General features: G+C 39.5%; 1 protein-coding gene across 2 annotated transcripts in view; it reads left to right on the forward strand.

Moving 5' to 3' along the window:
* rims4 (regulating synaptic membrane exocytosis 4) overlaps window positions 1-18,239 on the forward strand; it is a 68,864-nt gene that overhangs the window by 28,374 nt on the left and 22,251 nt on the right. For both annotated transcript variants that reach the window (XM_088070078.1, XM_042510162.2), the window contains 3 exons: window positions 6,113-6,257; window positions 16,064-16,176; window positions 17,623-17,724. In XM_088070078.1, coding sequence (XP_087926204.1) covers window positions 6,113-6,257; window positions 16,064-16,176; window positions 17,623-17,724 — 360 coding nt within the window. The remainder of the gene's footprint in view (window positions 1-6,112; window positions 6,258-16,063; window positions 16,177-17,622; window positions 17,725-18,239) is intronic.

The raw sequence follows: 18,239 nt of genomic DNA on the forward strand, positions 1-18,239 counted from the left end.
GTATAAAATGACACTGGGTTTTGCAAAGTTTTAAGTAAAGCAATTTGATCACAAAAAATAAATGTCAACCATGCAGTTACAATGGCTGTTAAAGTTAATCACCTGCATAATCATTGTGTTTTCATCAACTTATGATGAGCCATTTATGTCTACATAAGAAGCCGGTCCTCGTCTACCAAGTTGCACCACCACGTTTCCACAAAATGAATCTTCACAACACAAGCTTTAATGTGTGTTAAACTGATGCAGTTTTACTTAGACGAAAAACAAATTCTCCAGAGGACATTTACGGCAAAGCCAATAGAAAATCTCTGTAGACGTCCTGAGGCCCTATCTGTGTGTTACATAGGCCACGAGGTATGACCTACCTCCGTCTGTCTGTCCGTCTGTCTGTCCGTCTGTCTGTCCGTCTGTCTGTCCGTCTGTCCGTCTGTCTGTCTGTCTGTCTGTCTGTCTGTCTGTCTGTCAGTGTGTTGGACAGATAAGTTGGCTGAATGGGGAGCAGCTATTTTTGAGTGTGTTCTGCTTTCATTAATATCTCTCTGCTGGGAGACAAACTAATGAGTCCTGGCTCTCTGATTGCTACATCACAACTTTTATGCGTCACATCAGACACTTTTTGTGCTACATCACAGTGGGTGCTCCACATCACACGCTGTGAACTACATTCGCCACAAACACAGTGGGCTATTTTAGAGCCGGGTGGGAATTTGACTTTTTAAGTGCACTGAGAACAGATGGGAGAGACGCTCGTCCTCATATTTAAACACTTGTACGATTTAAAATATAAAAAAATGATGTTCATGTTTTAACAACAATCTTAAGATTAATCCTTGCACACGTTTGACCTTTATAGCACTAAGTGACATGTCTTGGACCAGTTGAGCCACCAGATTTTTAAATAAGTGGACCAAATTTAGATCCCAAACATCTGGAAACAAATAAACAACAACAGCTGGTCACAGCGCGAAACCAACCCGGCTTGGCTTTCCAAGCAGATGCTCACTGCTCAAACATCTGTCTCCTTATACCCGCAAACATTTGTGTTTTATGGTCATTACCTGTAGCTGGTGTGGACTGCTCACTATTTAAAAAACAACACAGACTGCTTTCAAATAGTTTTATTTTTGCACAAACAAAAACACGTCATCCGAATAATTTGAAAGATGCTGTAATTACAAAAAAAGTAGATTTAAATCAACTTCATAAAACAGAATAGGTGGCTCTAGAAACAATTTAAAGGTCTAATTATGTTATTTTCTTTTGACATTACAGTAATAATTATGGTAAATAGAATTTCTTTTCTGATCCAATCATAATTCACAGTAACCCCCCCCAAAAAATAAAAATAAAAAATGCCAATAAAAATAATCTAGAAAAAACATAAAAAACAATGTAGTGACCTGAGAAGAGTGCTTAAAAATGATAATTTATTCTGCAACATAATTATTTGATAATGATCATTATAAATGTAGTTTTTTCTTTTTTCCTTGGCATTTGTCCCTAGCTTCTTTTGTTTTTTTTTTTAGACATAATTTTCTGAATCTACTAATTTTTTTTTTACTTTGTCAAACGTTTCTACCAATTTTCTAATTGCCTTTTATTCCATATTTTTAAAAGAAATCACACACATTTTTTCAAAGGTTGAAATATTTGTGAAAAGTGTCTGAAAGCAGCACCAGAAAAGTGACGTCGCTGCTGGTGTTAAAGTGTTAACCTGAATTAGTCACTTAAGTTTGAAAACATTTCCATGAGTGCAGGCCTCTGATTCTGTCTGAGTTTTGGTTTGCACCACCTCTGCTTCAGGGATAACGTCTGCGTGAACCACATTTAACCACAGTCAGGATATTGGAATCGACTGACACCTGATGCTGAATGCGGCTTAAAGCACAGAAACGGACAAAGATGCAGACAGGCAGAGACAGAGAAGCATCGTTATGAGGAAAGCAAATCAGGGAAGAAATGTTGTAAATAAGAAAAACTGTCAACCCTCTATATTTCAATCTTTTATTCTGATTGCCTGCTGAGATTACCTTTCACTCCGCAGCAGATAAAGCATGTTGAATTGGATTGAACTGAACTGAGATAATACCCCGTCGGCGCCATGAAAGGGTCGCCGTGAAGCAGAGTTGCTGATGTGTCTCCAGCCATTATCCACTTGCTGTATGAGTTATGTAACTCTACTCCGCCTCAATACACCACCGGTGACAAGAGGTGACAGCAGGGTTCACACACACACACACACACACACACACACACACACAGACACACACACACACAAACACACACGCGCTAATGTAGAAAATAACAGGCCTGTGTGTTAAAAGGCTCTCAGAGCGATCTCACCGCAGGCTGGGGTTCCAGGGTGGTCTCTGTAGTAACAGCATCCATGTCCATGGCAACCGTGTCTGAAATCACTTCCTCGTTCACACTCAACGCTTTTCCACCAGAAGTAGCCTGTGCACATGGGTTTTTAATCCCTGCTAACAACAACAGCAAAAAAAAAAAAAATAGGCTATATAGTGCTTTCCCATTGCCAGTAGAGCAGAGCTGCGTACACGGCTCTGCAGCAGACCAGTACGTGTTTGTGTGTGTGGCCTATTTTAGGCTGTGTCCATTTGACATTACACACAGGCCGGAGAACAGCAGAAAAACATCAAAGTATTTTAATGTAAAGCTGCAATTTCTGTGTAAAAGGCACTGTACAAGTCTATCATCATTGTAAAAATGTTTTTTTGTACGGTTGTAAAAGTAAACAGTATAATAAAGACACAATAAGGTTTATTATTTTTAGTGTATTATTGCGACAGCAGTTCATAGTGATAACGTCTGCGTCAGGAGCCGATCTTCACTTTCTAGCTGTCAGAGAAACTTGACGTGTCTGAGGCTCGGCGTGGTAATCGTTCAGACGCTTAAAGTCGCCCGCTGTCTGCAGACTGTGAAGCATGTCATTCTGTTGATGTGTCTTGCAGTGAGAGGGGCCTCATGGTGAGGACACAGTCTGAAGTGGCTGCCAGTTTCATTTGAGTCAAACCAAAAACATGTTTGTGCGTTTCTGTGGCCTTTGAAGGTTTTCTGATCGTGATTTGGTTTTACAGAAAAAAAATAATGTTTTAGGAGAAGTCTGTGACATCATGCAGACCTTTTAACGTTTGATGCTTATGAAGAGGAGCACGACTCGTGACTGCTTTTACCACAACGTTTGTACTTTGGGCTGCCAGACTGAGAGAAAAGCAGATTTGGTTGCTTGTAAATCCGGACGCAGGGCAAGATTAGGATTAGGAAGTTTGTTTTACAACTACAAAGGTTTTTATGTGGCTGTTCTGGTTGCTCACCGAGTCTCATTAAATGTGCATCCTGACCCAGTTTTTGTTGCTTGTAATCCGAGGAGTTTTAAGCTTATGCCTCTCTAAAGCTCAGAGTAAATCAGCCTGAATGACAGCGTCAGGTAAATGTTTGGAAGGAAAACTGTTAATACAGGTGACTACTCGCCTGCAAATGCACATTTTTTGAAACCTCTCATTAATTTTTGGTTTATAAGGGGCATCAGGCAAAATTAAACAGATGACGGCATGCACTGATGAGCTGTGATGTGCAGCAGCAGTAAATTGTGTGAAGTGTGAACCAGTGTTTCTTCCATCAGAAATAATGGTTGAAAAGAAAGTTCCACATCAGCTGCAGCCATCTTGGCGTCAGCTTGGCGCTCGTCTCTATGAAGTTAGGTTTATACTTGTCCCTGGTGGGAAGGTGTGAAAGCCAAAAAATGAGGTCATTGCATATTTTGCATTAAGTGAAAAGGCTCCACAAGTTGTCAGTCATCGTGTCAAACCTCCTCCATGTTATATGAACAGTTGTGGTTGGCCCAACACATCTGAGTCTCAGCCCAGTCGCCGGGAGAAAATAATGGCATTGCACATTTTTTACAAATTATTTTGGCAAATCAGTGTTTCAAAGTTGATTTTGAGCAACATATGAAATATAAAAATGTGTCATATGTTGATGACACATTTTTAGTGAGTGAAAGTGATGTTTTCCTCCTGAATATCTCAGGTAGTGTGAGCTTGACCTTTGTGATGCTGCTGTGTCTGCTCACAGACTGACACAGGAGATAACACAGGAGATAACTGATCATATGGAACCAGTCAGGAAGCAGAAGCAGTAACCCAAATCTGCCAACGTCCCGTCCCACGTGAACGATAGAAATAGCACCGTTCTAGGTCGCTCTTTAATAACTGCAGAACTAACTTCATGGCACTCTCGTGTGTGTGTGTGTGTGTGTGTGTGTGTGTGTGTGTGTGTGTGTGTGTGTGTGTGTGTGTGTGTGTGTATACCAGGCTTCCTAAAGCATTTTTCTTTCCATTAAGGTGATTGAAACTGTCTGTGGAGAAAGAAAGACATCATGGCTGTAACACAGGAACGCAAAAACCTCTGGAGGTGGAGGAAAGGCCGAAAAATATTTGTATTTAATTTGATTGATTTTCACCTTTAATCCACTCACTTGATGAATTTTAGCATTTATTCAGTCAGAGAACTCGCAGTAAAACACACTAAGCTCCATTATGAGAAGGAGTGCATTACCGTTTTACATAAATTGTGTTTGTGTGTGTGTGTGTGTGTGTGTCACAGTGTGTGTGTCCTCACTATTAAAGGAAAACAACTTTCCCGTCCTGTCCCAAAAACAAGGTCAAAGACCTCGTACTGGAGAACTTCATTATAAACTCAACCTCCATCAACACACGTGCGCGCACCCACACACAAACACACAGGACACCTTGCAGCCAGAGATGGGTCCCATAAAGTGTGCCATGCATCGATTTTGTGGTCTGTTTTGCAACAAGATGTATGTCTCTGCTCTGAGGCGGATCGAGTGCTTTTGTCCTTGGCCTTGTTAAAGTGATTTCTCATCACTGTGGTCGACCTTCTCCTGACACTGATGAGGTCACAACAGGACAAACACATAAGCAGCTTCGACTGAATCGATTACACCAGTAATACTCAATTTACGACCGGTAGGCCAAACCCGGCCCCCCACAGGGTGTCGGGTGGCCCCCCCAGTCATTTTCTAATTCACAATAAAAATTACGTGATTCGCAGTGGGAATTGTTTGTGTAATATTAGTATACATAAGGCGTTAGAGTGCCTAAAATAATCAAAATAGTTTGTTTATCAAAAAGTGCCAGTGGAGGGTCCCCTGCATCCTGATGGAGGTCCTAGCTGTGCCCCTAATGTCCTAAAATCCTAGCAACGTCATAAAAACCAAGAAATGTCAATAAAAATCCTAAACATCCTACACTTTTAGAAAATCCTAAAATCTGAGAAACATCCTAAAATCGTAGAAATATCCAAAATCCTTAAAAGTCATAAAACCACAGAAACATCTTGAAGTCCTAGAAACGTCTAAAAATTCTTGAAACATGTTTGAGCAAGTTGAGTGTCCTTGCTTTAGTGACAAAAAACGCTCAATGTGAGAATTTTTGGGGGCTTAAGATGCCTATGTTTAGCGTTAGTGGGGCAGGTGAAGCATTTGGGGAGGAATTGACTAATAAACTAACAACTAGCTCAAATTAAATAATCTTTTCAGATTTGTCTGCTGAGTGAATAACAACAAATTTAAATTATAGAGATTTATGCTGACTGATGTAACCTTTAAATGAAAATGCAGGTGAGGTGATTTTACTCTGAACCGTCTCCTCGGTAGAAAAAAATGAAACATAAATCTGGACTTCTGCTCACATCTCTCTGTCTCTGACCTGATTTACAGTTTGCTGTTTTTCTTTCTTTTCATCTTAAAACCCTAGAAACTTCCCAAAATTCTAGAAACGTCCTCAAATCCGAGAAATGTCAGAAAATTCGAGAAATGTTTTTTGGGGTTCTGTGACTGGCCCCTGGCTTCCTGTCATTTTGCAAAAGCAAAGCAAGTTGAGTGTCCCTGGTTTTCACACAAATGTGGTTCCTCTTAATACTTTAGAGGAAAAAATGTCAGAATTTTGCATTTGTTTGAAAAGATAAACTCTGTCAGCCGGCTCTGACCTTTTCTTTTTTCTACTCTGGTGGATAAAAATGGTATCCCACGTGTGTGTAGCAGCTGAATGTATTTGTTTGTCTCCTGCAGTGGACACAGAGGGCAGGAAGCTGAAGGGAGGCATCCAGAGGAGCACGGAGACGGGTCTGGCTGTGGAGATGCCCAGCCGGACGGTCCGGCAGGCGAGCCACGAGTCTATAGAGGACAGCATGAACAGCTACGGCTCCGAGGGGAAGTAAGTGACACAACACACTAAATGTAGTTAGTTTAGCCGGATCCAGCACAGTCTGATACTGTGTCGTCTGGACACATTGGCATGTTATTATTTGTTTTGGAGGAATTCAGCCTTTTATAGGACGGCTGATACTTTACAGGCAGAAAGGAAACAAGGGGAGCAAAGGTGAAACCTGAATCCAAACATGTACCTTGCTGTTAGTGTGTGCTCTAACCACTCAGCCAGTTGGGCACAAAAAATTATGGCACCAGTACAATACCAGTACCCTTAAAATGATAGAGAACTAGAGCGAGAGTACTTCATTTGATACTAGGGCCGTCAGCGTTAATGCGTGTATCGCGGTGCAATTAAAGTAGGTTCATGACGCTGGCCTCTGGCGTGTTTTGTGAAAAATCACCAAAAATTTTAAGAGAAAAAATTTAAAAAATCACTAATTTATTTTCTTCACAAATGGCAAAAAAATTTAAAGAGAAAAAAAAAATGCTAAAATTTTTAAAAGATTCATCTTCTTTTTTTCTTTCTTTTTTTTTTTTAATCTGTGGTAAAACTAATACAGTATGCAGCCATTTAAAGTTGCATGCCTCTTCCCTGAAGCCAGAATTAAAAAACATGCCTACCCCTTTTTGCACCCCCCCATATAAATTCTGAACAGACCCTAATTTATATTTAAATATTCAGTTCTAATCATTTTTTAAAAAATAATATATATTAAAAAAGCTATTAAATAGTGATGAAAGAGAAGCAGAGAGGAGTATTGATGGCTGTTTCAGAGAATGTTTGGTCTTTAAAATTTGACTTAAGTCATGAAAATTTATTGGTGAAAATGTGTACAAACACTGCATACAAAACCATTTCCTGATGCGGTCTCATATTAATGCTAAAGGGTTCCTGTGCACTGGTTTCAGATGTCGAGCATCAATATTCGACAAGTTGAGAGTAAGAACACTCACTCAGTTCAGGTCTGTTTGTTAGAAAATAAACACTTTATTTCAGTGAAATTCAGTAACGGTTCAGTTCAGCTCAGGAACAGAATAGATTTAGGTGTGATTCAGAAACCAGGATTGGTTTAAGGGTTTCCTGTCTTTGTAACACAGAGCTTTTTTGCTTTTTTTCACATCAGTGAAAAAGAAATCTGCACATTATTTGGCTGAGGTGTGCACACTGCTGTTTGTTTCCGGATCACAGATCACATCAACAATGTAAGAAAAAATTCATGTGAAACTGTGACAATTCTTTAGCATATGTGGAGATTTTGCACTCGAAAATTCTTTTATTTTGCTTCCTAAAATGTCTCCTGCTCGCGTCTCTCATCCGTCTAACAGTCAGCAGAGATGATGGCAAACAGAGAGTAAAGCCCAGTGGAAAAGCAGCACCTATGACATCAGCAATACTAGTGTAGTACTACTGAACACACACACACACACACACACACACACACACACACACACGGACACATGCAGATCAGTGCCAACCTGGCTACCAGCTTGAATTCCTACAGTTACATAACAAGAGGAGACGGACAGACAGACGGACTGTTTGGGGATGGGAGGGTTTAAAGAGACACAGAGGAAAATGAGGAGAGGAAGAGTTCGACAGAGGATGATTGCATCATTTTAACATGATATTTATATTTGGAATATGTAGATTTTCTGTTTATGAGCTGCTGCATGGAAACGTTATTCGCTTGTGTCCCCAAAGAACGAATAAGACGATGCCGGCTGGTTTATTCTGTGATGTAAAGTCTATACACGCTTTAATGTTGTGATACGCAGCCAGGAGTGGAATGTAACTAAGTACATTTACTCAAGTACTGCACTAAAGTACAGTTCAGGTACTTGAGTCTTTTTTTCATCCCTTTTACTCCATTTCAGAGGGAAATATTCTACTTCACTACATTTATCTGAAAGCAAATGTTACTTTACAAATTAAGATTCCTGCATTAAAAAATCCACAAGAACAATGTTTAAAATATGATGTTTTGTTATAAATTAAACTACCCAACAGCTTATACAAGCACAATTATTTAACCTATTAGCTGACTGACAGAAAATTATTTAGCACCTATTTTGATTAAACGTTGAACATTTAAGTCTCTTTCTTGCTTTTTTGTTCTCTCTTTTTTCTTGAATAGTTTTAAGTTTTAAGGGGTATTTTTTTCTGAATCGGGTACTTTTTTATACGTAAATTACATCTTTACATACTTTTACTTAATCAACATTTTTAATGCAGGGCTTTACTTTGAACTTTTTAATTTTGTTTTGCAATATTATTTTATAATATTTGCAATATTTCTGCATAAAAAAACAGTATAAAATATGATGTTTTGTTATAAATTAAACTACCAGATAGCTCATACAGGCACAACTGAAATGATTAGTCAGTTAATCACTTAGCTGATTGACAGAAAATGACAACTATTTTGAAAAACATTTAAGTCTTTTTCTTTCTTTTTTTGTTCAGTTTTCTTGAATAATTTTGAGTTTTGAGGGATGTTTTTTCTATTTTATTATTATTATTATTATTATTATTATTATTATTATTATTATTATTATTATTATTATTATTATAGTATCTATATTTCAATTTATTTATTTAATTTTTTTAGATTTTTCTGATTAGGGTACTTTTGCTTTTCATATATTAAGTACATTTTCCCAATTTTCCTCTCTTACTTACTTTTACTTATGTAACATTTTTAATGCAGGACTTTTACGATTATTTTCACAGTGCAGTATCGGTGCTTTTAAAATGTTATGGAGGAGGAGATAAACATTGAAATTTCTAAACTTTGCCCTCGATGTTAAACTTTAACCATATATCCACTTTCATTTCTCTACAAGCTTAACTTGAGTTAATTCCCTGTGACCCTGCGCAGGATAAGCTGGTATAGATTATAGATGGATGGATGAAACTACAGGAAAATAGTTTTTCTTAAGCCATTTTATTTTTCTGGGAAGCTTCACAGCTTTAATGAAAAGATGTTCTTCCTAAATTTAAAAGTTAGGAAATGTCTGAATAATACTATTGTTACATAATCATTTTTATTATCTCTTGATTCTGCCTTACAGAGGAGCTGAGTGGTTAAAATGTAAATCTGTTTATATGCTCGCAGCCACAAGCATGACGGCTCTGAGGGAAACTACAGCTGAATCATTAAACTGAGCCGCTGCTGCCGCACCACAACATTATTTAAATCAGCAGCAGCAAACCGCTGCTCGTCCTCCCGTCTGTCGGTGTTTCCGTCAGCTGTTTGGCTCGCTCGGCTGATTGAAAAGCTCAGAGGCTGCGTATGCACGACCATGAATAAGCACTTTGTTAGCTAACACCATCCAATCACACTTATGAGCTTATTGATTTATGGCCCGGGCAATTCAGGACCGTGTGTGTGTGTGTGTGTGTGTGTGTGAGAGAGCTGATGGTGGTGATGGATCTAAAGAGAAATGGTTGGCTGTGTTTGTGTGAGGATTATGAATATTTTGCGTTACAACACCTCCGTTCAGTTCTTGTATCTATATGATGCAACGTGGTTATTAAATTTTCTGCCTTTTTAAAAATCCATTACTTTTTTCAGGTAATTAACTCTTGGCTGAGACATTCACCAGTGTTTTATTATTTGGGATTTGAGCGCTCGTATGCACATTTTGTGCTGACATGTTTGTGCAGAATAAGTTATTGCGTTCTTGTCAATAATAAGTTATTTATATTTTTTGTGTAATATTATCTGATTTATATTACACTCATATTTTTTATAATTTATAATATTTTTTATCATTATTTTTTATTATTGGACAATAATAACTTTAAATTTAATTTAAAATGTATGTACTTATAAAAATAAACACAACACTAACACTTCAGTTCACATCAGTTGCGATCCATGCCATCTGATAATTACTGATTGATCAGGACAGGAAATATCACTGGTGGTTCGGCTGGGCAGGACAAAAAGTGACGAAGCAGTGTTTAGAGTAAGTTATTAATATCTAACAGAAACATTGTGTGAATGTTTTTATTATTATTTTCCCTCTTCACCTTCTCTTCCCCCTCTCCGTCTCTCTCTGAATACGCACACACACTCCTCGCACCGTCCTTGGCGCTCGTCTCTTTCCTGACATTTCTTCTTCTGTTTGCAGTTTAGGGGTCAGGTGGCAGATAAACGTGTATTTTTAGCACCTCGTGCGTCTTTTTTGTGATTTCACATCCACTCTTGACTTTACTAAATATAGCAACTCGTCTGGCGTTCACTTTTTTCAGAAGTACCTCAACGTCAGATCAGAAGGTGTTTCTTTCTGTTGTGCATTCATTAGTTTGAAAAGCTGAAATAAAAAGTAGCACATTGCCTTCGGTGGGGTTGGTTTTAGCACCGCTCACTTATACCGTCATATACCGTAAACTCCTGTGACATTTCAGGAAGGTATGAAACACACAGGTATGAAATGTTACATCCTGCCCACCCCTAGTTGGCAGTTAGGTTTAGGCAACAATACTACCTGGTTAGGGTTTGGAAAAGATTGTGGTTGATGTTAATCGGGTCAGTACACACACGTGACAGAATATGTCCGATGGCCATGTACTGTATGATGTAAATGCATAATGAAAAAAAAGATGAAATATTGTGTTGCAGGTTCTATAGAGGCTTTGGTGGTATCTTATATTTCACAGCTTCCTGAAATGTCACCGGGGGTTATATGTTATATGACTCTTAGCAACCTAAGACTGAGCTCTGGTGCGTGCTGTGCACTACTTTCAAATGAGTTCAATACAGGAGGACCTGTATTTATGACAGTATTGAAAAACATACCTTCAGGATTTCTAAATCCCCTGGTATACGGTAATACTGTGATACTGTGATACCGCCTTAGCCTGGTAGGTAGCTGCTAGTTATTCCTGGTATTATAAACCAATTATAAAAAAGATAAAGAGTAGACTTTTGTGTTTTCTTGCTTTGGATGCTTTCAATTAACAGCTCACGCATGATGTTTTCATTGGTCCAGTTTATGTTTCCAACATCACATGTTGAGGAAGACCAGTGGTGGATAAAGTACCTCAAAGCCATACTTGAGTAAAAGTACAGATTTCTTGCTAGAAAATGACTTTGGTAGAAGTTAAGGTCACTTTTTAGAATATTACTTGAGTTAAAAATGATATTTAGTGTACTTAAATATTAAAAGTAATTTTATCATATTTAATGTATTCAAGTAATAAAAGTAGAAGTACAAGTAAATGCTGTTAATAAAAAAGCAAGAGTTTTAAGAAGTATTACATTTGATTTTTTATGTACTCTGAATTAAAAATGGAGCGTACATTATAAATGAAGAAAAACTTTTTTTTTTTTACAACCTATAGTACAACCTATTATTACTTAGTTACATTACACACTGAAGAAGACCACCTGAATGAAGCAGTAATTCTTCACCTTCATTCACTTCAGCAAATTCAAACCAGGTTTCACTTCACATTTATTTGAAAATAAGGATGAAAAGTCAGGAAATAATCATAAATACAAAATAATATACAATTTTGAATATTTGTAAGATTTCAACTGTGTCATCTGACTGCAGCACGCAGTTTACATCGAGCGTCATATTTCTGTGAAACTGCTGTGTAATCCCCAGATGTGCCTCACACACACCGATATTATAATCTACAGCTCAGGATTTTATCACCCAGTAATACCCACTCGGCTAATGTTGCCTGACTTATTGCATGTCAAAACGCACGCACGCACCAACACACACACACACACACACACACACACACACACACACACACACACACACATACAAAGAGGATTTTACCTCATTATAATGTCTCTTAATCTAATATGTTGATTTATTAATTCCATGTACGGTTCTGGTTAATTTACGTGTTGCAGCACACAGCAGCATTCAATGCATTCAGGACTTGAAACCTAAAACTCACAAACATTTTAATATGTGACCAATCGGAAAAAACACACACACACACAAAAAAAGTAGAAGGCATCCTGAGTATTTATTTATGTCAAATATTCAAAATGACCTGCAATAATTTCATGTTCGCCAACGTCTGCATAAACATCTAATCTAGGCTAAGTGATTGTGTGTGTTAATCACACTGGAGAGAGACTGCCTTGTAAATTATTTTGTAAGAGCTGCTGTGTTTAAAGTAAAAAGTTAATATTAAATGTGAGCCGGTGTGCCTTTGTGTGACTTTGCAGGAACAATCTAGTAAATATTTTAATACTTTTTTCCTTCATTTAACAATGAAGACAAAGCTGTTGGGTAATTTAGGTCGCAGTCCTTGTGGAAGGACTGCGGTAGAAAAAATAACACACCTGTTCCCTTAAATGTGCAGCTGAAGTACTCTCATCAGAGCAGCGATGAATAAAGATTGTGCAGCCGTAAACTACAATGAAATATGAAAGCAGAGACCGGGGAAGAGAGATGAAGGTTAAAGAGATGAAGAAGATGAAGAAAAGGGAGGAAAGAAGAAAAGGCTGCCATAATAATTTATAAACATACTCGCCGGAGTAAAATTATCGGGCTTTAATAGTTCAGGGTGTTACAGTGTGTCGGGTCGTCCCAGGATGTTTAGTGATGTAGTGACAACCTGTGGGGCTTGTTGGTTTGCTCTTTAGCTGTGGAGCTCAGATTTGGAGTTTTTTTGAAGGAGGGAAGAGAGAGGGGATGACATGCAGCAAAGGGCCGGGGCTGGAATCGAACCCACGGCTGCTGCGACAAGAACGAATCCTCTGCATATGAAGCGCCTGCTCTATCAACTGAGCCACTGGGCGTCTCACGGATGTAAACTGTGGCGAAACCTGCCATTGGTCGGCTACTGCGAGTCACCAAAATCCGCTTTGCGACAGGAAGTGACAACAGTAAATTCCAAGATAAAACCTACATGCTGAAAATGGACAACCAGTTTTTGCACAAATGTCCATTTAGACTCAATGATGAGCTGAGTACAGTTTGGTTGTCAAAGGTCAAGGGCACCGTGACCTTGTGTCCATCTCATTCTCTTGAAGACGATATCCCAAGAGCACTTGCAGGGAATTCCTTTGATATTTGGCACAAACGTCCATAAGGACTCAGTGATGAACTGATTATAGTTGGTGGTCATAGGTCAAAGGTCACTGTGACCTTATGTCCGTCTCATTCAAAAGAGCACAATAGCTTAAGGAGGCCATAACAGCATTTCTTCAAATTTGGCACAAACATTCACTTGATGACTTAATGATGAACTGATTACAATTTGGTGGTCAAAGGGCAATGTGACCTTGTGTCTGTCTCATTCTTGTAAATACGATATTTCAAAAGGACCTTGAGGGAATTTCCTCAAATTTGGCACAAACATCCACGTAGACTCAACAATGAACTGATTAGAATTTGGTGGTCAAAGGTCAAGGTCACCTTGAGCTTGTGTCTATCTCATTCTCGTGAAGGCAATATCCTGAGAGTGGCCTCAGGGGATTTCTTTAAATGTCGCACAAATGTCAGCTTGAACTCAGCATCTGGCTGATCAGAATTTTGTGGTCAGTTGTCAAGGTCACTGTGACCTTCTGTCTATCTCATTCTCGTTAACAAGATATCTCAAGAAGGCCTTGAAGGAATTTTCTCAAATTTGGCACAAACGTCCACTTGAATTCAACAATGAACTGGTGGTTAAATGTCAAGGTCCATGTGACCTTAGGAAACATTTTGCCATAACTCAAGAAATCATACGCTAATTACGACAAAACTACACGTTCAGATGCAAAGATGCAGATGCAGTCACATTTTGGTGATTCTAGTTTTTCCCGTACAGCAGATTGATGATGTGTGCTTCCAGACCTTTCTCCTTCCTCTCTGACACAGCACTGTGGTAATATTTGGCCTGGCTACACACGACCAACAATAAGTCAGTACAATTTATTCAAGAGAAGTATTTGTAACGTCGGCTCCTGTCTCATAACTGACGTGCCTCTTTTTTGGAGCAGGTGTCACAACAACAGGCCCCTCGAGCAATGGAGCACACTTCATCTGATTAGCCTTGTGGACTACAGGGCCGAGAGCCAAACTTTAACGTAATGTATTGGCTTTGGTTGCTGGGTTTGTAAAGAAAACAGCTGATGTCAGGCCCAACTCACATTAACCTGCTTATTGTCTTTGTGACAGTCGAGCAGTCCAGTTTTGGACCCGCGGCCAGCCATTCCTTTTTTAGACGCTGAAAATGCAGACAAATTAAATGTGAAATGACGAGAAGCGTTGGCAGTTTCTGTAGCGGCTTCTTTTATGTGGCATTCACTTTTTCCTGTTGACTGCTGCGACTGAGAGCACAGGAAGCCGCCTCAGAGCTCGCTGTCCCCGCGCTCCCTCTGCCTCACTGTGAGTCTCCTCAGCGGGGAGGAGAGCAGACAGCAGCCATGGAGATGCTCCTTCAGTTAGCGGGAGTACCAGCTTAAATACAGCCAGCATGAACCTCAACTCCCCAGGTTAGACCCAGCGGCCATCAGCCCGCCGTGACAGCCCTCGCTGGGTTAGCGAGTTAGCTCAGGCTGAATTCAGCTGCTACAGCGAGTCCGTCTCCTCACGGCAAAAGTTGTCTCATATAAGCCAGGAGTGAGGCAGGGAGGAACTGCTCGTAAGAGTGCCTTGCAGGTCACAGCAAAAGTTTTCCATACACATATTTTAATTTCCATTTATAAGCACATCGAAGAAAATCAGAGGGCGAGTTGTTTTTTCATTTTCTGATTTTATTATCAAGTCAGAATATGGAAAATGTATCGTTTTCTGTTTTTTTGTCTTCCTGTTTCTAAACAGTAGCAAGGAACAGCCCGTTTCCTGATTTTGGTTTTCTTATTTTAAAGGAAAATCCATCGGGTGGTTGACTGTGTGTGGCACGGCGTGACAGAGGAGGCTGCCTGTTCTATAGTTTGCTGACAATATGTTTATTTCCGTAATATAATATTCCCTTTCTCATGTTATTTTGAGTTGTAAAATTACTGTGTTTTATTTGTAGCATTATGACTTTATTCTCATAAAATTACAACTTTTTTCTCATAAAATGACGACCTTTTTCTCGTAAAACTACGATTTTATTCTCGTAATATTATGACTTTTTTCTCATAGTATTACAATTTTATTCTCGAAGTCTCAAAAAATGTTTTTATTTTTCCTTAGTGTGGCCCTAAAACTCTGTCGTAATAAATAGCACATGTATACAGGTAAGAAGGAAAACATTTTTTTTTTTTTTGGGGGTGAACTGTCCCTTTAAATGGATAGCTGCTCGCAGGAAGCACTGCTCTGAGTGTAAATAGTAATCTACCAGGAGTGGATTTAGACACATGCGGCGCATCACAGATTGATGATTTACATCATCATGCATCAGAACATGTTAGGGTGGATTTGTCCTTCCATTGAACACACACACACACACACACACACACACACACACACACACACACACACACACACACACACACAGAGTTGTAGTGTACCTGGCACTCTGCCACCAAAGCACTCTGAACTGATTTCTTTGCATACACATAGAAAAAAGGACACAAGGGGTCAAACTCTCAAACCAGCGGCCTGAGTTTAATTTCAGGAGCCAATTTGAGAGTTAATAGATTAACTCAGTGGAAACGGGAGTGATGACGTCCTGTTTTTCCTCCCGTGTCTTTATTTCTCCAGACTGTTTTTGTCTCTTTGCTCTGTTTCTCCTCTCTTGCAGTCTTTCATCATCTTCCAGTCTCTGACTCACTTTCTAATTGAAGTGAAATGAGAACTGCCTGCTCATGTTTAACCATCTGCCTCTCTGTCTACCTCTTTAAACTCTCCCTGCAGCCTCAACTACAGCGGCATGTGTCTGGCATCGGATGCGCAGTTCAGCGACTTCCTGGATGGGATGGGACCCGCCCAGTTTGTTGGCCGACAGACGCTGGCGACGACGTCCATGGGTGAGAGAGGACATATCTGGGTCACAACCATTTTGAAAATCTTTGAGTCCGAGTCCCGAGTCATCATTGTGTACCTTAAAAGAGCTCAAATACAAATTAAAGAAGGTCTGCGTTAAACAAATATGACACCGCTGTCACTATTCCTAAAGAGTATTTATTAAAATTGTCCTTTATACCACCTTTAATTATATAAATAACATAAGAATGAAAAAGTTCAACCCTAACGCCCATTAAGGCCCTTAGAGGCCGTTTAGGTGGCATTTTTGGATAACTCATTGTGGTAAAGGGGTGGATTTTTTGTGTAGGTGTTGTTTTGTTTAAAGCAATCTTACTTATATCTAGAAATTTGTAGAACTGCCCTTATTAGTTGTCCTTATTTCAATACATTGCCGATTAGTCATAGCATCTTGATATTAATTTGTTTAAATACATTTTTACTGCATTTCTTAGCTAATGTGAGGTACTGCTGCCCACTGTTAGCGTTAGAGCAGAGCTGACCTCCTCACCTCCTCAAAATCCTCCTTCAAAGCCTCTCAAAAGACCCCACATAAGAAATGTTTCTGACAATTGAAAATAAAAAATGTATTTTCTCATAAAACTTAACGACATGACTGCTGAAAACATTTCACGTCTGCAAAAAAAAGAAAGGTGCCTCATGAATCAGAGCTGCTGCAGGTTTTTTTCTCATCGTCTCTGCACCTCCTCACATGGAGGTCGTATACAGCGGATATTTTGCACGCAGCCCGTCCTCCACAGCAGTGATGTACTGTAAGTGGGTCAGTTTCCTCGCTGGCAGCCAGACAGTGTCCTTGGCCCGACAACAGTGACACTGACTGGACCAACTCCACTCCAAACCTGCTGTCCAGTCCAACATTATATAATGTCAGAGAACCCAGAATAAATAACTTGGCCGTCATCCTCGTTCTGTCACTTTCAGAGGAATGCATTTGTCATTTCCGGGATAGTTAGCTGAAAACTGTCATCCAGTATGACTTCCAGAGAGTGAAATGTTCCACTTTCTTTGCCTGATAACTTTTGTTTGGCGCTGGGATCGTGCGCGCGGAAGCTCATTTTTGCTGACTAGCTCTGCGCTGTATAAATTTACATGCGTGACTATGTATGTGCATAAAAAGATCAGTAGCAAATTACATTAGGTTTTTGTGAGGCATCGGCAGCATTTCCAGCAGGGTTTGTGCCTCAAAACTGTGTTTTATTGTTCAAAGCATTGGTGTTATTTTCAGCAGTGGTTGTGCCACAAAAAGCCAAAACATTTCTTGCCAAGTTGGTCATGTCCTTTCTGTTCCCATGTTTTCAAAAGAAATCAAACCACTTTTTTCAGGTTTCAAAGGGTCAAAAAGCTTGTGAAGGGCATCTGAATGCAGCACAAGAAAACTGATGTCGAGTCAGATTTCAAAGGGTTAAAGTGTGTTTCCATTTATCATCCAGGTGACGTCGAGATCGGTCTGATGGAGAGGAACGGCGGTCTGGAGGTGGAGGTCGTCCAGGCCCGAGGACTCACCATGAAACCAGGCTCAAAGGGACCTCCAGGTACTGCTCCACGCTGTCGTCTGTCAGGACAATCAAAGCTGTGTTTTTTCAACAAATATCAGATGTTCAGAGTCAAAACATTTTAATCTGGTTCCTTTAAGGTTCCCACAGAACACAAATGCACCAAAAGACAGCAAATAGCATCAGTTCAACCCAGAACAGCCTGCAGCGACATGTATCCTCCAAAAACAGTTGTGGTCCTTGAGGATATGAAAGATGCATGAGTGAAGAGGAGGAAACAGTGTTTTCAGTGTTCAGGGAGTTAACACAGAGCAGAGGAAGGTGATCTGCTAAATAAGTAAGATCTACATCTGCTAATGCACAAGGGAAAGATGCAGCATATTTGCTGCTCTTTTAGTATCTGAATGTAAAAACGTAATATCTGGATGGTGCTTCTGAGGTGAGCTGAAATCAATGTCCTGAAATCACTCAGATATCAATCAGGAAATGATCTGGAAACTACAAGAGACACTACAGAGACAGGAAAGTGTCAGAGCTGTCGATGAAGCTAACGC

This window comes from Plectropomus leopardus, chromosome 2 (assembly GCF_026936395.1).
Source record: "Plectropomus leopardus strain MGB_pleo_1.0 chromosome 2, ASM2693639v1, whole genome shotgun sequence".
Classification (NCBI taxonomy): domain Eukaryota; kingdom Metazoa; phylum Chordata; class Actinopteri; order Perciformes; family Serranidae; genus Plectropomus; species Plectropomus leopardus.